This window comes from Notamacropus eugenii, chromosome 3 (genome assembly GCF_028372415.1).
Source record: "Notamacropus eugenii isolate mMacEug1 chromosome 3, mMacEug1.pri_v2, whole genome shotgun sequence".
NCBI classification, from domain to species: Eukaryota; Metazoa; Chordata; class Mammalia; order Diprotodontia; family Macropodidae; genus Notamacropus; species Notamacropus eugenii.
In genome coordinates, this window is record NC_092874.1 from 1,940,275 (window position 1) to 1,958,008 (window position 17,734).

Here is a 17,734-nt window from a genome sequence, read left to right on the forward strand (position 1 = left end):
CAGGGACCCCAGCCAGTGAGTGGTGGAGGCTCCCGACCACCTTTCACCAGCCCAGCCAACATCTGGAAAAAGGAGAGGGCTACTGCCACAGAAGAACGTGGAGAGGATCCCTCCACACTTCCTTGACTTCTGCTTTCTCTTCTAAGGGGAAGAACCTTGGTTCAGGAAAGGGGAGAGGGAAACAGAAATGGCTAAGAGGCAGTGGGAAACCCAGGGTAAATGAGGAGCCAAAAAACGCACTTTACCTGTGCTCAGGGGATAGCAGCTCGCTGCTCCACCTGGTCAAAGACCCTATCTCTGGCAGTAACTCCTGAGGGGGCCCCAGTGAGACAAATTCGCCCTGCTACAGGAACTAGCTGATCTCTGTACAATTTCCCTTGAATAAATGGGACCATCTTGTATCAATAGGACTATCAAGTAGTGATTACTGATTCCCAGTTACCGTATGCAATTCAGATGTCAAGTCATAGCTGTCAACCCCCAAGACTATCTTATTACAGACCTAGATGTACAGATCCCTTACAAGCCACCCCTCCCAGGCCATACCGGCAGAGAATGACACCTGTGCCCAAGGTACAGAAAGAGTTTGTTCCTTCCTACCCACCTGACCCAACTGGCCTATTGCCACACAATTCACGGTAACTTTTCTATATAAGTCTTAGCATCATTCCTGTTTGGTTGTGCGTTCCCTAAAGGAGCTCAGCCCGCCTTTATTAGCATTATAATAAACTCTTTGCCACCTGACTGGGAGACTGCTCCAGTCTGTGAATTCTTTCCAGACAACTCTTGTCCTGTACCTTGGTATTTGGGGGTCCCTACACCAAGAGGTTCTGAAATGAAGAGAAGTGGAGGACAGCAAGATCCTGGAGAATAGCCCTTCTCGATTCAGCAGAGGGGGAGGGGAGGGACTCTGCTGGGTGGGGGTAGGAAAGAGGCGGGAGGGGAGAGGGGAAAATGGGAAGGGGTGGGGTGGGGGCAGGAGGCCTTTCTGAAGTCTTGTTTGCACACCCAATTCCCACTGCCCCTTCCTTGGAATGAATGAATGTAAAAAATAAAGAACTTACAGCGCATTTATTGTATGCAAAGCACCAGGGTACCAGCAGAAAAATCTGACATTCCTTGCTTTCAAGGAGCTCCCTTCGAATAGGGGAGACCATGCAGATAGACTTCAGCTGTGTGTGTGCCTCCCCCTTACAGCTGTCTCTCCGCTGAATCTTGGACTTGGGAGGGGATGCTCCTGCTTCTTCCTCCTGAGTCTCCCCACCCTCTTTTCCTCCCTGATAACAACCTTGGGGTTCCTTCAAGAACATCCCCAGAATTGAGGGGAAGAAAGGAGACCTGGCAAGTCCCCGAGGGCAGAGCTGCCTTGTGGGCATCACTGCTTACATGTTATTTTACAAGGATGAGGGCCTGAGGCTGGGACCTCAGGGGTTCCTTAGGGACAACCTATGTGCAGAAACCCCCTGGAGCCTTGACAGGTAGCCCCTTCTCTGTAAGTCAGTCTTCAAGAAAGGCCAGATCTCCCTAGGGTCACATGGTCAAAATGGATCTGAGGAGGGACCAGAGCCTTATCTTTCTGACTTGGAAGCAGGCTCCAGCCAGGATGCAATTCTTTTAGGGAACAGAATTTAAAATCTCCCTTGCCCCTGAGATGATGGTTCAGGACATAATTATAATGAAGTATACAATCTAACCATCCCAGCTCCTAGTCCCCGTCGAGACAGTCAGGAGAAGTCCTGCCCCTGCTCATCCCAACTCCCTGTCCTTTCTCTGGCAGGGCAATGCTGCTTTGCCCTCACTTACTCAACTCCAATTCCCTAATCTCCTAGTCTTTCAGAGAAGGGCTCGAGGTTCCGTTTTCCCTCCTGAAAGGACAGGGAACTTTCCTGCCTTTACCCACCGAGATCAACTGTGTAATTGTAAAAGCCTTCCTTGTCTGTCCTCACAAAGAAAACCCGCACAAGTGGGCAGGGGGTGCTTTTGCTTCCCAGGGCAGCCGGGGCCAGGCCTCTCACCGATCCAGAAACCGGTCCCTGCCTGGCCTCTGAGAACGAAGCAGAACTCTCCTTCCCCACCTGGGAAAGCTTCTGCCTTCGCCAGGCTGTCAGGGACATCAGCTGGACCAGAGAAAAACGGTCATTCTTGTTCAGCCCTCGAGCGAGTGCTGGGTCCCAGCAGTGAGGGCCAGCTCACGGAGGGCAAACTAGCCCTCTGCTGCCCGGGCCTGTTCACTGCCCTGCTAGGCATTCAGGGTTAGGGTGAGCCCCAGCTCTGAGTCTGCTAACTGGGGTTTGGGTGGTAAGGCTGCCCAGCCTCTCTGTCCTCGCCCCCTCCTCCCTCTGACTCACCCGCCCGCTGTCCAAGCAGCCGGAAAGTCTTGCTAACTGCCCACCCGAAGCTTTCCTGGTGGCTTGGTTGGCTTCCCCAGCTCACCTTGGGCAAGGACACTTCCTTCTGGCAGGTGTCCTTAATGGGAGACTGGCAGAGATTGATGGGCACATCCACTTCGGGGAAGGGCATTTCCTACCATCCCACTGCGTCTTGGAGGTGAGAGCCAAGGCGCATGGCTCCCTGGCATGAGCCCGGGATGCCACAATGAAGCAGAGCCATTGCGTCTGCAGGGTCTGCTCTGCTGGACCTTTATCTGGGGACTACTGCTGAATCATCAGACGGCCAGGCCCTGGCACAGGTGCTGGAAGGTGGCGCGGAGACCCGCAGTGGGGGCGAGAGCCCCTCCGTCCTGCCCCTGCTCCAGGCTCAGCGGACCACCTGAGGCACTGCAGCCCCGGGCCCGGGGCAGGGCAAGGCCAGAAGATGGGGGGTGGGCGCAGGGAGGGGGACCTGGTGACCAGGCAGGCGTGGGCAGGCCGGGGTGTGCCCATTTCAGTGGGCACCGACCAAGGCTGTGCCGGAGGAAAACAGGACGGGGAGCCGGCAGCCCCCCAGGCCCTCGGGGGCGGCCTTTTGGCCGAGTCCAGGTTTTGGAAGGGGATGTCTGAGCGATCTGGGGCCGGGGGGGGGGGGGGGGGGGGCCGCCCTCGAGGACGGGGGGGGGCCACGCGAAGCCGCCCCACTCTTGGGGCCAGGCCGGGAGGCGGGCTCCTGCGGCTCCGGGGCACCGGCCCTCGCCCTCGGACGCTCACTTCGGCCCCGTGCCTCAGTTTCCCCGTCTGTCTGTGCCGCCGCAGGGGGGGGTCCGACGGAACCGGCGCCGTCCAGCGGGCCCGGGGCTCCCGCGGTGCCCGTCGGGCCGGGTCGGGCTCTCGGACCCCAGCGGCCTGAGCGCCTAGGCCTCGGCGCGGTGAGTCGCCGCTGTGGGCGGGGCCTGGCTTCCGCCCGAGGCCGGGGCTCCGGGGTCAGCGCCCCCGAGGGGCGGGGCCGGGGCCCGGGAACCTGGAAGGCCGCCCTCGCCCTGGCTCAGGCGCAGGCGCACACGAGGCCCCGGCCGCGGCGGAACCCCCCCCCCCCCCCCACCTCGGGCCTGGGAGTCCAGCCGCAGCCTCTCCCCGAGCACGTGACGTTCGGCCCCCAGCCCGGGCCTGCAGGGGCGGGGCGAGCGCGGCTAGCGGCCCTCCTGCCCCGCCCCCGAGGCTCAGCGGCCAATCGTCGCGCCCTGCGTCACGCAGGCCCCGCCCCCACCCGGCCCGCCGCGCTCGCTCGGAGAAGCAGGGACCGCGGCGGCTGCGCCCTAGGCTGGGGGGGGAGGGGAAAGGCGGGGCCCGGGGCCCGGGGCCGGCCTGAGCCTCGGCCCGACTCGGCCTGGCGGGCTCGGCGAAGTCCGGCGGGCCGTGGGCGCCTCGGGTAGCGGCGCCGTCTGGCGTCGGGCCGGAGAGCAGCCGCTCCGAAGGAGGGCGATGACGGGAGCCGCCGCCGGACTCAGGTACGTCGGGGCCGCCGCCAGGCCGTCCGTCACGGGCCGCGGTCCGAGCGGCTGCAGGTGCCTCGGCGACGGTCCTCCGAGGCCCCCAGCCGCGATGGACGGACCGGGGGTTGAGGGGTGGGCCGGGGGGAGGGGACGGGACTCGAACTTGATTCTCGGCGCGACTCGGGATTCCGGGGCTCCTGGAGCGCGGCTTTGAAAGGGGGAGGGGCCCCGCTTTACAGAGGAGGAAACTGAGGCCCCTGGTGGGGGTGCCTTGTGGCTGAGGGGGGGAGGGGGAGGGGCGGGGCCGGAACCTTAGCCCCGCCCCTGGCGCCTCGCCCCGCCCCCCAGCCCCCTGCGGCGCTGCCCCCCAGGAAGCGGCGGCGCCCTGCCCCGCCCCCTTCCTCTGCCCCTCCCGCTTCCCTCTCCGCCCCCCCAGATAAGCGGGGCATCCTTGGGGCGGGCTCAGCCGCGGGCGAAGTGGGGGGACGGAGCAGGCCCGGGCCCCCTTCCTCCGCGGACAGCCGGCGTGGCCACCGAGTGAGTAAGCGGGCCTGGGGTGTGGGGGGCTGCCCATCGCTCGGGGGCCTGGCCGGGCCTCAGTTTCCCTGGGATGCCCCCTGGGCACCACCTTAGGGGCCCACAGGGGGCCTTGCCGTCCTTCCTCTGGGAGCGCCTGGCCCCTCGGGGCCTGCCGCGCCAGTGCCCGTGCCGTGCCCACGCCCAAGGGCGCTGCCCCCCGCTCAGCCCTCTTCCTGTTGGCCGGACTCCACCACCAGGATCCCTCCACGTCTCCACCCACCCTGCTGATAAGGAGCGCCCGTGTGCCCTGTGCCCCTCCCCCCCTGCTCCCCATGGAGCTTCTCATGCTGGGGGGCCTGGAGCCTGCACCCCGGGCTGCCAGGCTGGGCCTTCGGGCATCTGGAGGCGCGGGCCCCTTCTGCCCGGGCCACACTGGCTAGGGCGCGGTCCGGGGCCTCCCGCAGGCTGGAGTATTTGGGGGAGCACTCCTGGCAGCACATCTGAAAGATGGGGTGTTGTCAAGGGCCCATCGCGGGGCCAGCTCCCCCCCCAAAGCTGCTGAGGGGGCACAGAGGGAGGCAGAGGGCGGTGGGGTCTCCTGGGCCCTGTCTGGGTCCCCTGTAGGCACGTTGGGATTGAACCCCAGTGACTCTAGAGAGAAAGGTCCTGGGCTCAGATCCCAGCTGGACCTTCCGCCTGTGACCCTGGGCAGTTCCCAGGTCAGGTGTCCCATGGACTCCGAGGTAGCCTGGACTGAGGCTCAGAGGCCAGGAGGGTGGGGAATGGTGGAGGGTGACCTGGCTCATGACCACTGTGGAGATGTTGGGCATTTATACAGAAATGCCAAAGAAGTGGGCTGGGGGCCCGAGCCTGGGGGGAGGCAGGGGCCCCTCCCTTCTCTCTCCATCCTCTCCCCTCCGCTTTGGGGCTGGAAGCTGGGGGATAAGCATTGATTGAGCTCCTACTGCATACACGGTGCTAATGCAGACAGCCCTGTAAGGTGGGGACTGTTATTGCCCCCATCTTACAGTTGGAGAAATTAAGTGACTTGCCCAGGGTCTAAGACACACCTCGTAAGTGCCTGGGGTTAGATTTGAACTGGCTTCCTGGCCAGGGCTGCCCCTCCTCATGAGGGTCACGAGGTGAGAATGGTCACGAGGACAAGCAAAGAACGAGTTTTATCCAAGAGTCTAGGGGTGGGCAGGGTCTGAGGCTGGGTCTGAGACCTGCCCAGAGTCGGTGACACCTCCTCACCAGGCTTGTGCCTCCCAGTCCCCACATACAGGACTCAGGTCCAGGAGTGAGCTCTGATTCGGTTACCAGGGACCTGGTGTGGGGATGGGGGGGGTGTTTAGTCCAGTAAACACTGGTGCAGCACCCTCCCTGTGTGACACCCTAGGACAGTGACAGGTGGCCTGTGCAATTTGATGTGGATGTGGACAGCAGGCAGGGAACCTCCCCAGCCCATGAGAAGGAGGGCAGCCGGGGGACTGTGCTTGGAAGCAGCCAGTGGGGCTACCCCAGCCTCGAGCTTTCTGTCGTTTGAGGCTGCCATGACCTGTCCAGCCACCGCTCCCCCTGTCTCATCCTCATGAAGTTCATTTGGGGAACCATCTTTAGGGAACTTCTTTTAGTCCACTAGCCCAGCCCATGGTCTTCTTGGATGGAATTTTCCTTCCTCAGTTAACCTCACATTATACTTGTTGGGTACAGGCTTGTCCCCCACTTCTGGACAGCCAGACATAGGTAGAGCGGTAGCTTCTGGTCAAGTCTGCTGCCAGATGATCAGCAGTACCTCTGGAGTTGCTCAGGTGAAAAGGAGACTCAGGAGAGACTGTCCAACTGAGCCACAGCTGGACTTCCAGCCAAGAAAGAGACTGCAGGTCTGAGTGGACCCAGCACTGGCCCATGGGCTTGTGCTCAGTACAGGGGCCAGTGCCTGAAGTGGCACCAAACGCTTTGTAAGAAAGACAACTGCAAAGATTTACAGGAGCTGATGGAAAGTGAGAAGAGCAGAACCGGGGGACCGCTGCACACAGTGACAGCCACATTGTGCCGATGATGTAGCGCTCTCGGCAGTGCAGTGATACAGGACAACCCAAAGGACTCCCGAGGAAGAACGGATGAAGCGGGCCATTCTCCACCTCGCTCCCTCCCTCGCTCCCTTCTTAGGCTTCTTGCGCATGATGACTGACAGGGAGATGTCTGACATGATTGTACATGTAGAACCTGTAGCAGACTGTTCACCGTCTCAGAGAAGGAGGGAGGGAGAGAATTTGAAACTCAGAACTTAAAAAAAAGTTTTAAAATTGTTTTAACATGCAATTGGGGGAAAATAAAATATTATTAAAAAAGGTACAGTCATAGGTCATGTCCGTGTGTAATAATCAATGCAGAGACAGACAGACAGATAAGGACATTCTGCTGAAGAGTGACACAGGCTTTCCTTGTTCTGTCCCTCTGGGAGGCAGGCAGCTTGTGCTCCCATTATGATGCCCCTTTTACAGATGAGGTAACTGAGGCTCCTAGAGATCAGCAGCTGCCTGCACCAGGCAGTTTGAGCCCAATATCCAGACTCCAGTCCTACAGCTGTGCTGCCTGCTGGCTCGCCTCCATTGACACGACTCTCTACAAAGAAATCGTCCTCAGTGTTAATGGCCTGGACATCCCTACTAACGTGTGGCTTCTGAGGGCGTTGGGAGCTGGGCCCAGCGAATGTGGAAGGAGCCGCCTGCTTCTCAGTGGCTACGTGGCCACTGACCAGCTTTGGGAGCTGGAGGGGCGGGGCTGGCAGGTTCCTTCACCCATGGATCTGTAAAGTCAGCAGCTTTGTAGGGATCATCTCAAGTGTGTCTTCACCTGTAAGCCTCAAGTAAAAGCCAGAAAAATTCAGAAAACTATTTCTGGAGACTCTCCTCCCCGTTGGTTTTGTTTTAGTTTGTTTTGGGCAGGGAAGGGAGAAGTCATTTCCCTCAGTTAGTAAATACCTACAAAATCATCTCATCTTTTTCTGAAAAAACAAAGCCAAGCCTGTCCCTGGATTTTGGGAAGCACCTCTGAGTTAGGGGAGGGCTTCCAGGGCCAGGGGACCACTCAATCCCCTCAAGACCTCCTGAAAATCTGGGCCTGAGGGGCTCCGTCATGGACTTAGGAAGGAGCGTTCATCACGTGGATCCCGAAAATCCAAGTGGTCCCCATAACCAGCATTCCTCTGTTGCACGGGAATTAGTGATAGCATCCAAAAAGACAGTGGGAATGGTGTGGCCTGGCCCTCCCTTCAGACCATCAACAGTCTGTAAATCAGTATCATGTTTGCCGGAAGTCGCCCCCCGCTGGCAGAGCCACTTGTGCATTGGACCCCTCCCGTTCTGGCATTGGTCTTGGCTGCCTGCCCCCTGCCATGACCAGTCACGTGACATCCGTAGGGCTGAGGAGGAGCAGTGGATCCTCCCCCATCTTTGATCCATGTTTCTCCTCTCTGGGGTCAGTCCTTATCAGGTTGTCTGGTATTGCAGCACGCTTGGCCTCTGTTCATTTCCTTTGGAAGTGGCTGTACCCATTCAGAAGTCCACCCCGGGCTCAGCCTGTTCCTGCGAAGGCTTGGCCCTAGCAGTCTAGCTTACTACCCTGTGTGAGACTCTCCAGCTTACCCTGTTCCTTATTTATACTTTGTGAATGTGAAACTGTGGGTTTTCTACCTTATCCTCATCTGGCATGTATGTATACATCATGCACCCACCCCCCAGCCCATGTCATACCCCATTAGAAGGGCCCCTTTTGTCTCTGTGCCCTTCCTGGCACCTAGTAGGTGCTTAATAAATGCACGTTGGCTGATTGCTTCTGACTGGCTCTTACTGGACACTACCTCCTTTGAGTTAGTGACCTAGCGGTGCACTTCTGAGCCTCCCTTGCTGGTAGCCTCTACAAGACCAGGCTCCAGAGGTTAGCTGGATAGCCAGCAAGCTCAGATGCCCAGTAGTTCTTGTCCAGCTAGAGCTTTGTAAAGCTGTGGCAGACCTCAGACTTCCTGCTAGGTGTCACTTAGCTGACGGGCTAGGAAATGTTGTGCTCTCCTTGACCTAGTTATGCAGGTTTCCCAGTGTGTGACTAAGAAGGGCAGCTCTTGTGTGTCCTCCTCCTCTGCCCCATGGGCCCAGGGAGCCCATGTGCAACCTCTTCTGCACTCCTGTGGCCCTGTCTGATGCCCTCTTGGTCTGGCCATGGTGGCCATGGCCCACCTCCTACCTGAGCAGTGTTGGGTGGGGTGGCAACACTGACATTTGGATGTTTGAGCACCTCTCTGTCCTCCATGCAGGTGATGAGCCCCCTGTCCCTGCAGAGGAGATGGCCACCAAGCCGCTGCCCAGCCTGCTCACTTTCCTGTGTGGCTGCGCAGTGGGCTTCTTCCTTTGCTATCAGCTCCTGCACATCCTCCTGGAGAAGCCAGCTGAAATCCAGCCCCACATTCTCCACAATGACCCGCACGCCAGGCACTCAGAGGACGCTGGCCACGGTCACCTCGAAGGCCAGATGGACTTTGGTGCAGACATCAGCCAGCACAGAGGTGAGGGGGTGGCCGTTGGGATGGGGGGGCAACCAAGGCATATTCCTGCCCTGCCTTTCCCTGGGTGGCCTCTGCCCACCCTCTGGGAGGCTCTTCTGTTCCACTGTTGGCCAGTCTCAGAGGCTGGGGATGGCGACTGCAGGGATTGGGGTGGGATGGAGGTGGGGCGGCCTGGCTCCTCCCCAACGTGGGGCCTGCCTTTGACCAACTCATTAATTGGCTTTGGGGACAAGCAGAGCCCTAGGAGCAGCTTCCAACCTCTCCCTGGGCCCCAGCTCCTGCCCCCATCAGTTCCACTCAGGGCCCTTTGTTCTCTGGACATCACCCCAGGCTCTGGAGTGCCTATGGAGGCTTGGTCCTGGGAGAGCCTGGGGGCCCAGCTGGAACCAGGCCAGAAGCGTGGGGACTCAGGCTACCCAGCCTGGAGATGGGCTCACAACCTAGCACTCTTGGTTGGGGGGACAGGGAGACAGGAGGCCAGCATGTCCCCCTCACAGAGAGACCTAGGAAACAAAAGGCACACTCCTTCATGTACCTGGTTAAATGAGAAGGAAAGATTCACCCTGTGCCCTGGTGTGGGTCCGCACACTAGTCAGGTTCCTCGGAATCAGTAAGCTTTGACTGAGCTGATGACCTGTCCCCCAGGATGAGGCTGGCTGGTCTGTGTTGGGGGGGTAGGGGGAGGGCCCAATCCGCCACTTTTTATTATTTATTTATGAAATAAATGATCAGAGCCTGGCTTTGTGGGCTAGGTGCATCCAAGCACTCGACACCCCATGATCTTGGTGATTGGTTGGTCCTCCTTAGCCTCTAGCAGACGCACCGTGTAGACACTGTCACTATGGATGGTCAGAGCAGCATGGGGCAGGCCCTGAGGAGGGTGCTGGTGGTTCCAAATTGAATGTAGGACTTTGCCAATGGCAGCCCCACAGCTTCCCTGGGAACCCAACTATGCTCTCTCCCCCAGGCTCCAGGGATGTAACTGTGCCCTTCTCAGCTGTCTGGTGCCCACATGCACCCAACATCACGTGTGATGACATGGGAAGGCTGCTCATGTGATAATGGGTGCATCTATCACCCAGACCTGAGCTGCGCCTTCCATAGGCCATAGTACGGTGGTTGGGCCAGGGTGGGGGCAGCAGCTTCGTACTGTCACCATGTGCCCTGACCCCCACTGTCTTTGTTCCCCAGATGAGGACAAGCACGTGGCTGAGGAGCTCTACCACAAAGTCAGGGTTCTCTGCTGGGTCATGACAGGACCTCAGAACCTTGAGAAGAAGGCGAGGCACGTCAAGGCCACATGGGGCCAGCGATGCAACAAGATCCTGTTCATGAGCTCAGAGGAGAACAAGGACTTCCCCACTGTGGGGCTGGACACCCGCGAGGGCCGCGACCAGCTCTACTGGAAGACCATCAAAGCCTTTCAGTACGTGTACGAGCACTACCCGGATGATGCTGACTGGTTCATGAAGGCCGACGATGACACTTACGTTGTCCTGGACAACCTCCGCTGGCTGCTATCCCACCACGACCCTGCCAAGCCCATTTACTTCGGGCGACGCTTTAAGCCCTACGTGAAGCAGGGCTACATGAGTGGGGGCGCTGGCTATGTGCTCAGCAAGGAGGCCCTCAGGAGGTTTGTGGAGGCCTTCCGGACTAACAAGTGCTCACACAGCTCCTCTGTGGAGGACCTGGCGCTCGGCAAGTGCATGGAGACCATTGGTGTGGAGGCTGGAGACTCACGGGATCCCAGCGGCAAGGAGACCTTCCACCCCTTTGTCCCCGAGCACCATCTCATCAGGGGCTACCTGCCCAAGACCTTCTGGTACTGGAACTACAACTACTACCCACCTGTCGAGGTAAGGGGCTGGATGGGAAGCTGAGCGAGGGGACTGACGCAGGCCGATTCCATGGTCAGCCTTTGGGGTATCAGGGTCTGTCAAGTGTACCCTGGGCTGGGGAGTGGGAGACCTGGGCCTGGGCCCCAGAGAGGCCTCATCTCCCAGCAGAGGCCATAGGGGACCCACGATTACCCAGGAGTCACTTTTCAGAGTCAGGATTGGAACTCAGTCCCTGGCTCCAAAGCCAGTGTACCCTTTCCTTTCCACTGCTGTGTTTGAAATGTTTATAATCAACTCGGGTCTCTTTGCCTAAACGTGGGCCAGTCTTGTTAGGCCTTTTCTGGGCTTCTTTGCTGAACAGGCCTGAGATCAGCCTCCACCCAGGCCACACATACATACACATACTTGTATGTGCACTCAGATATGCAACACTCGTATCCACATACACCTGAATGCCCCCTCCCCAGAGATTCACCTTCTCCGTTCTTCCTCTCCCCTGCCTCCCCACTCACACACAGACATACACACACATGCACACACACGCACACACACACACACACACACTCACATACACTCTGCTGCCTTCTCTCTTACCCCCTCCCTCCTGGGGGGATCACGGACCCTTCTCCAGATGCAAACACTTGATTCTCAGCAAAGACAGTGACTTCTGAGGCAGACACTCAGGGTTCTAATCCTGGCTCTGCACCTTCCTCCCTGACCCCCAGTTTCTTCCTTGGTAAAATGAGGGAACTGGAGTCAGTATCCCAGCCCCCTCCTATGGACTTGGGGGATTCTGGGCACCCCCTGAAAAGCCCTTGGTGCATTGGAGCCTGAATAAACCCGGTAGTCACAGGCCTTGGGCAAGATTGCCATTGGCTCTTGGTGCTTCTGGGCAAGGGAGGCAGTGCCCACCAAAGACTATTTGTCTAATGCCTTGCATATATATCAGCTGGTGTTTGGTTTGGGCCCCCTGGGTTCTGCCCCAGAGGCAGCTGCTCCCAAGTCTCTGGGCTCCCACAGACCCCAGTGGGGACCAAGCTAGCCCCAGGCCCAAGACAGTGGTTGTTTCCAACAGGAGGTGCCACATGCCCACAGGGCCCATGCCAATGGTGCCAGCTGCTCCAGTGCCCCTCAGGTCAGGACTTTGGGTGATCATAGGGTCACCCCTTCACAGAACATGCACGGGTTAAAGTGTCAGGGGTCACAGCAATCCTTTTTGCATGAACCAAGATGCTTGGCAGTCCAAATGGGATCCTGGTCCATCAGGAGGACACACAAGGAGGCCCCCAAACCTCACAGGGGAATTGCTCCTCTTGGACCTCCCAGTTTTCTCTTTTTTAAATTTAAATCTGATTTTATTTGTATTAAAAGTCTTTTTAATATATGTCTTATTTTCCCCCAATTACGTGTTCAAACAGTTCTTTTTTAACTTTTTTTTGAAGTTTGGAGTTCCAAATTGTATCCTTCCCTCTCCTGTCACTCCCTGAGATGGTAAGCCATCAGCTGTGGGTTATAGAAGTGCACTCATGTAAGATGTTTCCCTCTTAGTCATTTTGTACAAGAAGGTTCAGAGAAACGAAGCAAAGCGTCTGCCCCATTTTTCTGCGACTCTGCGGGCTGGACACTTGTTGGTGATCAGCGTTTCCCTGGAGGGAGGTGGAAGCAAACATGGCTGCTGTGTGGGGCTGAGCTCCCACCAGCTGGCATGTCCATAGGTTGGCAGCCCCTCTTCTTTGGCTTCTGGCGCCTTCTACCCCGAGAACCAAGACAGGAGCCAGGGTGGGAGAGAGCTTGTCAGCTCCACTGTGACCTGTCCCTGCAGATGCTGGCCCGGCCTCTGCTGGCTAAGCTGAGCCTCTGATGACGTGAGCCAGTGAGCGTGCCCCTAAAGGGCTAGAGAGACTGGAAGGGAAGCTGCCGATTCTTCCACAGCCAAAAGTGACTGAGGAAGTCGTCTTCCAAAGTGCCCAGGGCCAAGGCTGCTATGACCCCACGGTGACTGGGGCTGTGGAGCTGAGGAGCAGGCCAGAGCAAGCACACGTGACCAGCAGTGTCCACACAGCCGTGGGCTCCAGCATAGGACAGATGGGCCTCAGTGGCATGGGTGATGCTGTAGGAAAATCTGAAGAATGGGTTGACAACTATCATCCTCCAGTACATCCTGACCCAGAGCAGAGAGCATCTAAGCAAGGCCCGAGAGTCCCTAGATAAGATGATGGGGTGCATTGTTCATAGCACACCCCACATGGGACTTGTAGAGCCCTTTTTTCCATCTGACCAGACCTCTAGCGAGTCAGAGGAAACTCCAGAGAAGATGGACCTCAGCCATGGTCCCAACGGGTTGATGGGATCTCGGCCCCATTCCTGAGATTCTCTATCAAAAAGCTAAATTCATCTCCAAAACTGACTCTTGGCAAGTGGGGTCATAACACTCTCTGACCATTCTCTCAGCTTAAAGAAGCCAGCTGACCAGAGTGTCTGTGGCATCCTCCAGTCTTGATTCTAGTTAATAAGTGATAGGAGAAATGTACCTTCCCCTCCCATCCCCAGGGTCAGGAAATAAACAGGAAGTAGGAATGTAGCCTCTCCAGCCATCATCCTGGAATAACCAGGGTGTGTCTGAACACAAATCATAGCCTGTAGTTGCCTCCTCCTTGTAGAAATTACACTTCACTTATTGAACCAGGCAATGTAGAGAATGGTAGACTAGTAACAATCCTTCCCTAGTGGTCGGAGGTGAGCTCCCTGGGTTTTGGTGGGGAGGAGATGAGGGACACAGTATTCTTCTTTCTCTGCCAAGCCCTTCAACCAGTGTTGTAGAGAAACTGGTTTTTGTGCTAAGCTCTGTTGTGTCAAATCTTACCTGCATGAAAAAGAAGAAAAGTGAAGAACAGCCTGCTTCTGTCCGTATTCAGACAGCATCAGTCCTTTCTCTGGAAGAGGATAGCGTGCCTTGTTGTTAGTCTTTTGGGACTCTTGGATCACTGTGTTTCTGAGAAGAGCTAATGATCCAGCTGTTACTGTGCACAGTGTCCTGGTTCTGCGCACTTCACTTTGGATCAGTTCAGGTTTTCCTAAAATCATCCTACTTGTCATCTCTCCCAGCACAATAGTATTCTACTACATTCGTATGCCACAACTTGTTCCGCCATCCCCAATGGACAGGCATCCCCTCAATTTCTGATTCTTGGCCACCGCAACAAGAGCTGCTAGAAATGTGTTTGTACCTGTGTGTCCTTTTCTCTTTTGGATTTCTTTGGGATACAGACCTAGCAGTGGTGTTTTATAACCTTTTGGGCATAGTTCTGAATTGCTCTGTGGAATGGCTGGATCAGCTCACAACTCGGATGCCAGTTTCTAGACTCTTCCTTGATAGTCCTTCATCCTTGTCACTCATGTGTGTGAAGCAGCTCCTTTGTTCTGAACGTTGCACCTCATTTCTCTTCTTTCTTCTGCTCTAGGGCCCAGGTTGCTGTTCAGACCTTGCCGTTTCCTTCCACTATGTTGACTCTACCACTATGTATCAGCTGGAGTACCTCGTGCATCATCTACGTCCCTACGGTTATTCCTACAGATATCAGCCTGTCTTTCCTGAGGCACCAGCCAAACAAGCAAGCGAGGCCAACAAAAAAGAAGACCCCCAAGAGAAATCAGGAAACCGGTAAAGAGAGAGCCCTCCTGAGCAGAAGGAGGCAAAAAGAGGGCCCTGTACCCTAGTGGTGGTGCAGGGATGAGAGCTCTTTGGACTCTGGGAGCCAAGAAATCAGTTTTAAATGGATGTGCCACCTTCTGTAGGAAGCAGAGACAGCAGCTGTGCCAGACTGTTGGTACAGACATGGATGGATGGAAGGATGGATGGATGGATGGATGGATGGATGGATGGATGGATGGATGGATATGATGGATGGATGGATGCATGCATGGATGGATGAATAGGTGGGTGGATTGATGGATAGATAGATGGATGAATGGGTAGATGGACAGATGGAGATGGGAAGGATTTGTATTCCCCAAACTAACTGACCCCATTTGTTGGCACCTGGGAGACAGCCTGAGTAAAAGAGTTTGCTTTCACCTTGGACCCCTCCATCCTATGTATGTCTGTCATGGAGGGAGGTCAGCATGTGTGCTCCTGGAAGCAGTGGATCTGGGGTGGGAAGAGGGCTTCTTCTATTCTAATCCAATCTGCCTTAAAGAGAAGAGCCCCTCTGAGGATGGAGGAGCTTGCTGCTGCTGCTTCCCTGGCCCGTCAGGCCCTGAACTTTTCTCTGCTCCATGAATGACAAAAGTAGGGGACCCTGCAGAATGTGGCAGTGCATTCCTAGCACAGACCTCACTCTGGCCAACTCCGGAGGAAAGTGACCCAGATGCCTAGTCAAGGACCCAGCAGAAGACACTTCCTTTCCCCTGGCCCGGTGTCGTATAGATGCTCCATCCACAGTACTCCTGCCCACTGTCCATCCCCAGCCTGGCCCATCTGGAAACCCCACAGACCTGCCTTCTCCCACATGCTCTAGGTCTTCTGTGAATGCCCCCTTTCCCAGTGTTTCCAGAAGAGGACCTTGAGTCAAACACCGTGCCAAGCCATTGTCACCCAGGTGGGCCGCTCTCCTTGTGTCCTGAGGGGACCTTCCCATTGGCCTGCCAAGAATATGTCCAGCCATCATCTGAGGAGGGACCCCAGAGCCCCCCTAGTCCCAGTCTTGCCTCTAAGACTATCCTTTTACTGGCAGGGGTTGGAGGAGGAGGGGCCACCTGACTCTGGCCTGTGCCTCTGGGCAGCCAGCTTTCAGGCCAAAGTTTTTTAAATGACTCTAACCGCTAAGGTGCAGCCTGATGCTTCTTTACCTGGGGAACCAGGAGGCACCTGGGCCTAGCTTCCCTGCCCCTTCACTGTGCTTGGATTCTGAGGGGCTGGGGGCTCCCCCCACCCTCTAGGTGACTAGTCCCCATAAGCAGAGCCAAGCGCTTTCAGAGTTCCTCTTTACAGAAAGGCTCAGAACTTGGAAATTATTATCAGTGGAAGTGGATGGAGAGAGATTGGGGAGGGGAGGATAGAAATGTGACATCTCTCAGGTTATAATGGTGAGGTGGGGGCACACTCTGCTTCTTCAGAGGCTTCCTCCAAGAAGCAGAGCATGATAGGAGGCCAGCTCCCCGAAAGCAAACCGAGGCAGTGTTTTTGTTCCTCTGTCCACTATGGGTCACTAGGATGAAGGTCACCCTTACCTGAACCCTCGACCAAGACTCCCATGAAAGCACACCCATTTTGAGTTGAAGCAATGGGCCCTAGCCTGAGATATTTTAAATAAGCAGGGATGCTTATGGTTTGAATCCTACCCCTGGCCTCCTGCAAAACTTTGTAAAGCTCTTACTGGGTGCAGGGCACTCCCCTCTGTGCTGGGGGAGTCTCCTCTGTAGATTCCATCCACCTCCATCCTGGCTGAGGGATATATTCAAGGCCTGTGGGAGCATTTCCCAGCTCCGGCTTTGGGGTCAGCAGACAGTGGGACCAGTGATGTCCTCTGAAGGAGGAGGGCAGACCATGCCCCAAAAATGGGAGGGGGCTGGCAGGGTCCAGGAGTTCTCTCACAGGACCCCAGAACTTTCCACTACTGGGACCCCAGGATCCCTGTTCTGCCTCATTGTCTTGAGGGTGCCTCGCTCTCCCGGTCAGCTTTCAGGGCCAGAGCGGTGTCTGTGATGTTCAAGCCTGAAAGCCCTGCTTGGTGGTCAGCTTCTGCCATCTTCACCCTTCCCAGCTCATTTCCTATTGCATGTTGGGCCTCCTGACTCCAACACCTCTCCTTATCCTCAGTCAGTGGCAGCCCTCCCCTGTGTCTGGCTTTGGTCACCATTTGCCTCTGGAACTGCCCAGAGCAGCCATCCAGGACAGGAGGGGCTGGAGCATGAACACTTCCTGCATCCTAAAGTCTGGGCTTTAGGGGCTGTTAGTTGGGGGGGCCAGGTAACAGCCTCATTCCACCATCCCTGGAGAAGTTGGGGAGAGCCTCATTATCTGTCCCCTCCATCTCATCTCCAGACTTCATCAGGGAGATGCTGGGAGACCCAACACCACAGGCATCCAGCATGCTTGGGGCTCTGCTTCTGGAATGGGAAGAGTGGAGACCCCCAGCAGGCAGGAGGCTGCCCTTCCCAACCTAGTCTGGTATGGAGGGGGACAGCTATGTTCTTTGTAAACCCATGTTCCCAAAGTGCCTTTTGGATGGCTGTGGGTTTTTGAAATACGTGAATTTAAACAAGAATTGCACAAAAATAAACATGAATGGCCATCTCTTGACTGTTGTTTTCCTTCATCTGTGCGTGTGTGTGTGTATGTGGTGAGTCATGTTCTCTTGAGTGTCAGTCAGCTAGTAAGAGGACAAATGGGGCCCAGTGAAGCTGTGTCCCTCTGTACAGAGAGGAAACAGCAGGTTACTGCCCAAGGTCATACAGGTAGAAAACAGTCAAGATTCAAACTCAGGTCCCCATCAATGCCTTACCCAGCAGCCCTTCTTCCACCTGGGGTAGCCCTGCTTGAGGCCTCGGAAATGGACATCCTGGAAGATGGAACTGGGAGCTCCCTTCCTTTGTGTGTGGCTGGTCCCCTTCACCCCCAGCCTAACTACGTGCCTCTTGGATTCGAACCAAAGTTGGAGTTGGGTGGTTGTGTCTTAGGGCACTGTCTACACAGGCTGTCTTCTGTTGTTCAGCAGCAACAGATTAAATGGTGTCCTCACTGTCCTGGGCACCACCTTTGGGGGCCAGACACATGGTCACAAGGTCACCTGAGTGTGTCTTTGGGTCAGGCTCAGGCTGCTTGGACTCCCTCCCTTCAAGCATCAGGTGGTTCCACTCTCCAGATGTGATTTCTATAGGCAAATTCCAGGAATTAAAGGCAAAAGCTGGGCATGAAGCCTGTCCTTGTCCCGTACTGCCTGAGGG

At 56.5% G+C, this 17,734-nt stretch overlaps 1 protein-coding gene across 2 annotated transcripts; it reads left to right on the forward strand.

Annotated features, from left to right (window-relative positions):
* Window positions 1–3,656: 3,656 nt before the first annotated feature.
* On the forward strand, window positions 3,657–17,090 carry C1GALT1 (core 1 synthase, glycoprotein-N-acetylgalactosamine 3-beta-galactosyltransferase 1). Of its 2 annotated transcripts, none has more exons than XM_072650767.1 (4): window positions 3,657–3,880; window positions 8,700–8,948; window positions 10,140–10,807; window positions 14,251–17,090. In XM_072650767.1, exons 2-4 carry the CDS (start codon window positions 8,729–8,731, stop codon window positions 14,452–14,454), a joined length of 1,092 nt encoding a protein of 363 aa, XP_072506868.1. In that variant the 5' UTR covers window positions 3,657–3,880; window positions 8,700–8,728; the 3' UTR covers window positions 14,455–17,090. The 2 variants fall into 2 exon arrangements, with proteins under 2 accessions (XP_072506868.1, XP_072506869.1); XM_072650768.1 differs by lacking the exon at window positions 3,657–3,880 and adding an exon at window positions 4,322–4,402.
* The last annotated feature ends 644 nt before the right edge of the window (window positions 17,091–17,734 follow it).

Excerpts from the sequence above, each read along its gene's own strand:
- C1GALT1 (XM_072650767.1), top strand. The coding sequence starts at position 8,729 with ATGGCCACCAAGCCGCTGCCCAGCCTGCTCACTTTCCTGTGTGGCTGC. Across the intron at positions 8,949-10,139 it reads AGACATCAGCCAGCACAGAG|ATGAGGACAAGCACGTGGCT; the intron begins GTGAGGGGGTGG and ends TTTGTTCCCCAG. Across the intron at positions 10,808-14,250 it reads ACTACTACCCACCTGTCGAG|GGCCCAGGTTGCTGTTCAGA; the intron begins GTAAGGGGCTGG and ends CTTCTGCTCTAG.